Source organism: Benincasa hispida, chromosome 5 (assembly GCF_009727055.1).
Source record: "Benincasa hispida cultivar B227 chromosome 5, ASM972705v1, whole genome shotgun sequence".
In the NCBI taxonomy this organism is placed as follows: Eukaryota; Viridiplantae; Streptophyta; class Magnoliopsida; order Cucurbitales; family Cucurbitaceae; genus Benincasa; species Benincasa hispida.
In genome coordinates, this window is record NC_052353.1 from 63,685,336 (window position 1) to 63,695,845 (window position 10,510).

The 10,510-nt window shown below is 38.2% G+C and overlaps 1 protein-coding gene across 1 annotated transcript; it reads left to right on the forward strand.

Annotated features, from left to right (window-relative positions):
* The first annotated feature begins 444 nt into the window (after positions 1–444).
* LOC120078630 (tRNase Z TRZ2, chloroplastic) lies at positions 445–5,791 on the forward strand. The gene is made up of 8 exons (XM_039032918.1): positions 445–991; positions 1,471–1,633; positions 1,731–1,801; positions 2,406–2,501; positions 2,591–2,704; positions 4,491–4,559; positions 4,808–4,882; positions 5,481–5,791. Exons 1-8 carry the CDS (start codon positions 623–625, stop codon positions 5,565–5,567), a joined length of 1,044 nt encoding a protein of 347 aa, XP_038888846.1. The 5' UTR covers positions 445–622; the 3' UTR covers positions 5,568–5,791.
* Positions 5,792–10,510: the final 4,719 nt, after the last annotated feature.

Consider the following 10,510-nt stretch of genomic DNA (forward strand, 5'->3'; position numbering starts at 1 on the left):
AGGTTCATAATGCCAAATGACCCAATGTTTTAAAAAACTGTCAATTGACCTTTTGTTGACGTTATCACGGTATGAGATTATAAGAATTGCCCCTAATAACTATCTCGCTCTCGCTACTTGGATCTCGCTCTCGCAGTCGGTCTATCTTCCCTCGTGATGTGATTGTTTGTCACTGTACAATTGATTTGACAATTTTCACGAGAAATTTAGGTCAATGACGTAATATCTAGGCCCATCTATAATGCCAAATGACTCGATTTTTTAACAAACTGTCAATTGACTTTCTGCTGATATTATCACGGTATGAGATTACAAAAATTGTCTTGATAACTGTACTGTCGATCTATCTTCCATCGTGATGTGATTATTTATTACTATACAATTTGATTTAACAATTTCCACGAAATTTATATACAACTTAAAATCGTGCCCAAATTTCCCGGATACAAGTTTCGCGCTTTAACCCATCATCCCAGCCAGCTGCAGACACATATCCACTTTCTTTGCTCTTCCGTTTTCGTTTCCTCTGGGAGACCAATTAAACCTCCCTTAAACCCCGTTTCTTCCTCCAAGGCCCTCGTCGTTCACAATCTTATGCAATTCCCTTCTAGCCCATTAGAAGATGCAAATTTCTATGGCCGTTTCGCCTCTCAAAGCTCCTCAAATTTTTCCATTTCATCAACCCATTTTACGGACACCGAAACCGCAAGGAATTACTCTCCAAAGTCATGTGAATCCTGTAAATTCCTTCAGAGATTCGGGTCTTTTATCTACAATCGGCGTCGAAGAGGAGTACCGGAGAGCACGGTCACAGGTCAATCGAAAAGGGGTCGATTTAGAAGGGTATTCAATCGAGGGAATTTCAGTTGGTGGGCAAGAAACTTGTGTAATCATTCCGGAATTCAAGTGTGCATTTGATATTGGGAGGTGTCCATCTCGAGCCATTCAGCAAAACTTTGTATTCATCACTCACGCCCATCTCGATCACATTGTAAGCTTCCTTAGCTGAACTACCGAATCTTATCCACTTCTATTATCATTGATGTAACTTCATTAAACGTTTTTTAAGTTACTATTCACTATGCATTAATCACTACGCAGTTAAGTATGTGCTGTTTATAATCTCTAAATTAAGCTGACGAGGGAATTAAGAATTAGATTTCTTCAAGAATTGTGAACCCTTTCTTTATCCAATGACCAAATCTATCTTTACAGATACTTTTTAGGTTGGGGTTTTAGCATTATCAGCTAATTAGTAAAAATTAATGACATACCTACTAACTAGGAATAGATAGCTAAGATAAAAATTGAGAAGGGACTGCTGTAGTGGTTACAGATTAAACTTCTTAAATTCATTGGATTACTGAATTAGCTTATGATAGTCGTTTCTTTTTTCTTTTCTTAAAGTTAAGTGACTAATCAGCACCAATTTATGTTAGTGATGGTGGTCTTCAACTTGTTCTGGTTCAGGGTGGGCTACCAATGTATGTAGCTAGTCGTGGTTTATATAGTTTAAGTCCTCCCACAGTATTTGTGCCTGCTTGTATTAAAGAAGATGTGGAAAAACTACTTGAGATTCACAGGACTATGGGCCAGGTGGAGTTGGACGTTGACCTGGTTGCTCTAGATGTAGGTAGGTTCCTTATTTTAGCTTAGTTGTTCCTTATTTTGACTGAAGTGTGCATCTTCGTTCGTCTCTAGTGAAAATAATGATGTGTAATTGAATCCAGGAGAAACATATGAAATGCGTAATAACCTCGTCTGCAGAGCATTCAAAACTCAGCATGTGATACCAAGCCAGGTATGATCTCCCTGTCTCTCTTTCTTCTTATACTAGAGGGGAAAGTGTTTCTTTGGAATACTCTAACATTTAAGGATATTTCTCCTATTTACATATTACGCCATATTGTCTATTTTATACATGTAGATTGGGACTTCAAAGATTCTAGAGTACTTGAGAGTTGAGATCTATTCAACTTTTCATTTACAGGAAAGGAAAATTCATAGGGTTCTTGTAGCGAAAAGGTTCTTCATGTATGGGAATCAATTATTAATGGTGGAGTGGTTTGAGAAATCTTATTTCTATAGTTGATTGTGATTGTGATTACCTTCTTTAGGAAGAATACTTGGGTAGCAAATCCTAGTGCATGCATATTTTTGGCTTTAGAATTGTAGCAAGGACCCTGTTTGCATTACCATATTCTTTTGACTCAAGGTAGCTGTATTTTTGTTGAGGCCAGTATGTGAGTAATGATCGATGACCAACTTTTAGAATTTTATATTTTATCTGGTTACAGTAATTAGCTGGGTTCATGTTTGATAATGAAAGCTTTTTATTTTTTGAGGTTCAAGTATCTCTCATCTAATTGTATAAGTATAACATGTGACTAATTAATTTTATGCAGGGTTATGTCATTTATTCGGTTAGAAAAAAATTGAAGAAGCAATACATGCATCTTAAGGGGAAACAGATTGAGAAGCTAAAGAAATCTGGAGTTGAGGCATGTTATGCACCAATAGTTGGTACTTGGTATCATTATTTAATCTATCTACATTTGGCACTGGTTTGATTTTGTAATTTTTGTTTTAGATTACAGACACCATAATGTCTCCGGAGGTGGCCTTCACAGGTGATACAACGACAGATTTTATGCTTGATCCCCATAATGCCGATGCATTGAGGGCGAAAATTCTTATAACTGAGGTATAGGCTGTGGACTCTGGTTCAGCTTGTTTACAATTCTAAATTATCATCAATACTCCGTAATAATTTCCAATAAGAAAATGACTTGTTCCAGCAATTTCCATGTGTGTAAAATGTTTGCTCTGGTTCTATCATTTTTTTTTTCTTTTTTCAAAATATGTTTGGGGGTTCTCATCATGATCTGACTATTTGTTAGAACAACATGATAGTAACCCAATAGTAAGGAGATCGTGATTGTATTAAAAACTTGAAGAACAAGAAACTTTTATAAAATTATCTTAAGTAATTTAAGGAACCTTGACCTTGATGCACACCGCTCTCAAAGCAAACCTTAGCCCAAAATAAGCACAAAATTACCTAACTTCCCTTGCCACCTTCTTTCTCTTTATGCAACTAATGGTCCCTATGTACACAATATCATCCCTCAATGATGATAACACCTGTTGCTGTTATAAGTCTTACTGTTAAATATACTTTGTTCTCAAGGACGGTTTAATCCATAGGCTAAATAATTCTTCTTTTTCCTTTATCCTTTATCCTTTGTCCTTTGTCCACAGAGGAGGAAGATTTGAACAGTCTACTTTTGTTGATTCCCACGTTTGCAGGGAAGCTCTTCTCTTTGCTGTACTATTAGACACTCAGACCTGCCCAACTGTGCTAATCAACCCCTCTGCTGCTGAAAATAATCCTCATTTTGCCTCCAAAAAAAAAAATCTTGGAAACGTGCACAGAATTTGTGTTTAGGCGCTTGGTTCTCAAAAATTTTGCAACAACTTTGCTGTTGGTTTCCAACCTTCCTCTTGACAAATACATACTTGCTGTTAGCATCTGTGTTGCGTTTCAACTGTTTCTATCCATTTTGACCCCTATCCTTCCTTCAGCATTATGAGTGAGAACTGGTGTTCCACTTCCTTCAATTGACTTCATCCCAAAGTAATTAGTTGGCTGATTTGTCTTGCAATACTAGTCCTCAAACATTTTTGTTTGTTAGATATAGATAGGGAAAACCCGTCCATCCGTTTTACTAACTCTAGGAGAAAATTACATGGTCTGAGCTATAGGCTAACTATGTGATGTTTGAATTTGCAATGAGTCAAAAGAATGCACTGGCCATGTGTGTGAAATGGGACGCCTTTTTGTAATCATTAGTATTAAAGATGGAAAGGGAAGGAAGGAAAATTAGCTAGTTACTTAGTTTGGTGTAAGGAGGGTTACGGGCCTTCAAAAGTATATGAACTATTCTTTCCTCAATCAATATAATAGGCATATCACAACGTGTCTATATCATTGTTCTACCTTTTCGAAGTATCACATTGAATTTTCCTATTCCTAGCTCATAGTTAGAAGGACTTTGATATTTTTCATTGATTCTCCAGTAGTTTGGATAACGTTAAATTCGACCATATCATGCTTCAATGTACTCCTCCATGACCAAGTTTTTTCTGTAATCAGTTTGGCAGAAAAGAACCGCAAATTGTACTGGGAAGTATCAGAACAAGAAAACTTCAAATAGCATGGTCAATGACTGACAGAAAATCTTGACCTCCCCCCCTCCCCCACCACAAAAAAGAAAAGAAGATAATAATAATAATAATAAATAAATAAATAAATAAATAACAATGACTATTAGTGCTATCACAATTATTAATGGGCTTCAAATGCTCACGTAGGATATTTCACGTCCAAAAAGAAAAAGAAGGCAAGGGCACTAACGTAGGTGTTGTTTTCTTGCTTTGGACTGCTTTGAAAAAAAAAATTATCCTACTAATAAATCCTTTTTAAACAGGCAACTTTTCTGGATGAAGCAGTTAGCATAGAACATGCACGACAACATGGTCATACTCACATATTTGAGGTATTTGAAGCATTGGTTGTCACCTTTTATGTGATGAATTGTCCTTTTTGTTGGTTACATTATTGACCATTTATTGTCCTTTATGAAATTTGTTTTCATTTTTATGATGAGGAATATAAATCCTTCCCAATTCTTGTTCTAATGTCTGTTCAATGGATCGTCTTTTAAGTTTTGTTCTTGTATCTTCATCCTTTGGTCGAATGATCATTAGAGATACAATTATTGACTATGATTTTGCAAAATTGCAGATCATTGAAAATGCACAGTGGATTCGAAATAAGGCTATTCTTCTTACTCATTTTTCATCCCGATACCATATAGAGGTGAAATTTATTTTAATGAAGTTCATTTTGTGCTGCATTCATGATGATAAGTCTCTAATGTGTATTAGTTCACACCACAAGGATTCTTGTATGCACTCTCTGTTAGGCATGCCCACGCTCGCTCTCAAAACGAAACATAATTGAGCTTCTATTAGGTCTTTGGAGAACCACACCCCAAAAGCTAGCTATTGGGGTGGGAGAGCCAAGCCACTTAAATAACATATTGGTCATCTCATTCTAACCAATGTGGGACCTAGGCATCCATACTACATTGGTTCCTAACAACTTCTACCATTTAAGCTTGCAATAAGTCATAGTTGGAACCTAAGAGCACAAACGCAGGCATACGATATGGATACGACAAGACACGGACATGGTGACCTGTCTTTTTCTGAAAAAAGTAGGACACGACACGCAGGGGACCCATTAATTTTTATTTGTGTGTAGTTTGACATATTATCAGATTTTAGTACTTTTAGAAGTAGATTCAAGATAATCCAATATTACTTTTAATCTTTGATCTGGCCATCTGGGTCCTAATAGTAATATTGTCATATGTCAGCAAATCACAGACGAGTAAATGCTTTTTGAATTGCAGGACATCCGTAAAGCAGTATCAAAGCTGCAGTCAAAGGTAACGGCGAAAGTGGTTCCTCTCACTGAAGGTTTCAAGTCGGTGTATTAGTGTAGGATATGGATCGATGGTTACAAAGTGTAATTATTTAGCATCAAATCAGAGAAATTGGAACATAGGTAGCTATTTCTCTGTAAATTTATTCATGTTTTCTTTGGCATTAGGCCCTTAGCAACAACTTTACAACCTCATTAATAACCATAGTGACACATGTTTGAAGCTATAATTCATATAGAGGTGCATGCTGGAACCAAAAAAGTCCACAATTCGGCTCAGTCGATTTAAGCTATACATTTTGGTTAGCTTGATTGCATATAAGGTAAGGCACAAATTTTATTTGACCGATTGGATCTGAAGAGACTTTGTCCATTTCTGAAAGTTCAGTTTTGGTCGGTTTTGTTGGTTATGATCAGGTTTTTATCATGCAGCAGTACTTGCGACTTTCGGCATCAGTTTTTTCTTAAATGACAGGTCAGGTTTAACCAAAAGACCCACTTGATAGTTCATAATAGAATAGTCATGACCATTGCCTTCCCCTGGACCTCTGTGTTCTCTCTCTAGTTGAACTATTACTATCAGCAAAATGAATTATCCAGTTAGGAGGTGAAAGCCAGAGATGGGATCAAATAAAAGAAAGAGACAGTTTAAGGACTAAAACAAAGACCAGACGAGGCAGTTGAAGTTTTTGCCTTGGTACACTGATATAGTTAGCCTGGACCTCTCTTCCTTTATTTTCCCTATAACCTTAAAGCACCTCCAAACCACAACACATGCAAATTAATGCACCTTCAAGACAAACAAGTACACACAGTCCCACTCTCTAGTCTCCATCCTCATCTAAATTAAGATATCTTTCTTTGCTGTCGGGTCCTTGGGTGAAGGAATAAATTGCTCGGGACAATCGTGCATGAACCTTTTGCTCTGTTCGTTGCTCATCGTACCGGAGATGAAGAGAAAGTTCTGGTTTTGACCTATTTAGTCTTAACGTTTAGCTAGCTTACATCATTCTAGTTTAGTACAGTACCTATTGCATATCATAGGAGGGATTTGGAAACATCACTGTCACAAGAATGAGTGGTGTATTTTCTTGTTTTTATGAGTTCGCATTATTTTGATCAATAGCATTTGGTTTGAATCGATGATTTTAATGCTCTAACATATTATAGATATCGAGACTTATTTAGGAATTAGGATTGGTAAAATGGTAAGAAAACAAACTATTGAAAATAAAGGATAAAGAGTAGGAGAAGAAAGAAGAACACGATTTACGTGGAAAATCCTAACACAGGGAAAAAAAACCACAATAGAAAAGTTTTATTAATTTTTGTCATACAAACACCACTCAAGCCTAAGAAATAAATAGATCTGACAGACACCTAAAAATAATAGGTACACGTAAGAAGACTAAAATGCCCCTAGGGCAAATACTTCTTATTTCAACACTCTCCTTCAAGTTTGGGCATAAATATCAATCAGACCCAACTTGCTAATACAAGTGTCGAAGCTCTGTCTCAGTAGCCCTTTGGTAAGAATGTCAACAACCTGTTGACTCGAAAGTAGGTAGGGAATACAAATCCTACCATTGTCCAGTTTCTTTTTAATAAAATGTCTGTCAATCTCTACATGTTTGGTTCTATCATGTTGCACGGATTGTTTGTAATAAAGATAGTTGCCTTATTGTCACAATCAAGTTTCATGGGACCCTGATTGTCCTGGTGAAGGTCAGACAAGACTTTCTTCAACCATATCTCTTCGCATATTCCCAGACTCATAGCCTTGTATTTTGCCTCAGCGCTACTCCGAGCTACCACACCCTGTTTCTTACTCTGCCAGGTAACAAGATTCCCCCCACACAAAGGTACAATATCCTGAGGTCGATTTTCTATCTGTAACGGATCCTGCCTAATCTGAGTTAGTATAAGTTTCAATGCATCTATTGTCATGTTTTGTGAACATTAATCCCTTTCCAGGAGTCAACTTCAAATATGTCGGAATCCGAGTAATAGCCCTTATATGTTCCTTGTATGGAGTCTGCATGAATTGACTGACCATGCTAATAGCATAGGATATGTCTGGTCTAGTATGAGATAAGTAGATCAATTTTCCTACGAGACGTTGGTACCTCTCTTTACTCACAGGAACTCCTTCAACAGAATCTCCTAGTTTAGTATTGACTTCAACAGGAGTATCAACAGGTTTACTTCCCATCATCCCTATTTCCTTCAACAAGTCTAGAGTGTATTTTCGTTGAGACACGGATATTCCGTGCTTCGACCTTGCTACCTCCATACCAAGAAAATACCTCAAACTGCCAAGGTCCTTGATCTCGAATTCACTTGCCATTCTCTGCTTTAATCTATCAATTTCTGCAATATCGTCTCCTAACAAAACTATATCATCAACATATACAATTAAAACAACAATTTTTCCAGATTCGGATCTCTTTGTGAACAGAGGATGATCAGAATGTCCCTGAACGAACCCCTGGGACTTAACAAAGGTAGTGAATCTGTCAAACCACGCTCTCAGAGATTGTTTTAAGTTGTATAAGGACCTTTTGAGTTTACAGACCCTATTGCCAAATCTTGCTTCAAACCCAGGAGGTGGGCTCATATACACCTCTTCTTCTAACTCATCATTCAGGAAAGCGTTCTTTGCATCAAGTTGATGGAGGAGCCAGTCTCTGTTAATAGCAACTGAGAGAAGGACTCGAATAGTGTTCAACTTTGCTACTGGAGAGAAAGTTTCCGAGTAATCAATCCCATATGTCTGGGTGAACCCTTTAGCAACCAGCCTGGCCTTGTACCTATCGAGAATCCCATCAAATTTATACTTGACAGTGAACACCCATTTGCACCCAACTGTCTTGTGGTCCTTGTGAAGAGTAATAAGTTCCCATGTCTTATTTGTTTCGAGAGATTTCATTTTTTCCATGACAGCAACTCTCCAATCAGGAACTTCCATGACAACATGCACACTGGTCGGTATCATCATAGTATCCAAACTAGTGTTAAAGGCTTTAAACCCATGTGACAAGTTACCTTAAGACAGAAAGTTATGCATGGGGTATTTGGTACATGATCTAGTCCCTTTTCGTAGGGCAATTTGTATATCAAGGGAGGCATCATAATCTCCTGTTCTTCCAGATTCCTCAACAGTACAGGGATGGTGATCATACTTGCTCATTTGTGCCAAGACCTCATTCTCCTGAGTTCCTTCTAGTGCCTCATTACAACTTGTAGGTTTGTCCTCATCTGGCATTCTTCTGTTAATTTCACCATTTGTCGTTATATCACCTTCAACACACTCATTCTCATTTCCAGAAGTATCATTCGAAACAGGGAATGCTTGAACCTGATCAAGTTTCGGTTCCGACACTTGGGCAGCTCTCGGTGCATCAACAGGGACCACTATTTCCTTTCTAAGATGGTATGTTATCTAGGGTACTTGCTTCGTAGGAAGGACCAGGTCAGGCATAGGAAGGACAGGATCTGTATCAAAAGTAGGAAGGACTGGGTCAGACACAGGAGTGACGGGGTTTGTAGGAGTAGGAGGGACTGGGTCAGGCACAAGAGGGATGGGGTTTGCATCAAGAGTAGGTTCGAAGTTTATAGGGATAGAGTAGGAAGATGAGTTAAGCTCTTCACTAGAGTTCCCCTGAAGAGGACTAACGGGAAAAAAAGGTTGATTCTCAAGGAACGTAACATCCATAGTGACAAAATACTTCCTTGAGGATGGATCGAAACACTTATAGCCCCGTTGGTGAAATGGATACCCCACAAAGACACACTTCAAAGCACGATGGACGAACTTTGTTTAGTGAGGGCCATGGCTATGAACAAAGGCAGTGCACCTGAACACACGAAGAGTGACATCGGGGAAGAGATGCGTAGACATAAAAAATTCTTTAAAGCACTCGAGGGGTGTTTGGAACTTAAGAACCCGGGATGGCATAAGATTGATAAAGTGAGCTGAAATAAGAATGACATCTCCCCAAAGATACGAGGGAAGAGATGCCGGAAGCATAAGCGACTGAGTGACTTCTATAAGGTGACGATTTTTGTGTTTGGCTACTCCGTTTTATTGAAGTGTATAGCACACGAGTTTTGATGGACAACCCCTTTTGAATTCAAGAACTCACGAAGAGTGTTATTAAAAAATTTCGCCCATTATCACTCCGAAGGATAACAATCTTAGTATTGAACTGGGTCTTGACTGTAGTGTAGAACTGTTGGAAAATAGAGGGAACTTCGGACTTATCGACAAGTAGAAATATCCATGTGAGACGGGTGTGGTCGTCAATGAAGGTGAAAAACCACCACTTGCCGGATAAGGTAGTAATGTTCGATGGACCCCAAACGTCACTATGAACCAAATTGAAAGGTCGGGATGGTTTATAAGGTTGAGAGGGAAAGGGCACCCTAGGCTGTTTAGCACGTATACAAACATCACAAGACAAAGAAGAAATATCCACATTAGAAAATAAATGGGGAAACAAATGTTTCATATATTGAAAGTTCGGACGACCGAGGCAAAAATGCCATAACAGATGGTCTTTTTCAGAAATTGTAAATGATGATAATAGACTAGTCCTAGAAAGGCTACTAGAGGTAGTATCTTCAGAGATGAAATAGAGGCCCTTATTATGTCGGGCGGTGCCAATCGTCATCCCCGAGCTCAAGTCCTGAAATGAAACATCGTCAGGTGAAAAGATAACTCTGCAGTTCAAATCCCTGGTTATTTTACTTATAGACAACAAATTATAAGAAACTTTGGGTACGTGCAGGACAGTTTGTAAAACCAACCCTGGAAAAGGAGACAGATGACCTTTTCCAACAACTGGAGCGAAGGACTCATCTGCAATTCGAATCCTCTCATTTTTAGCACACGGAGAGTACGAGAGGAACCGATCAGATGAGCCAGTAAGATGATTAGTCGCTCCTGAATCTAGTATCCAAGTATCTTGTCCCTCAATAAAGAGACCAAGAGATTGA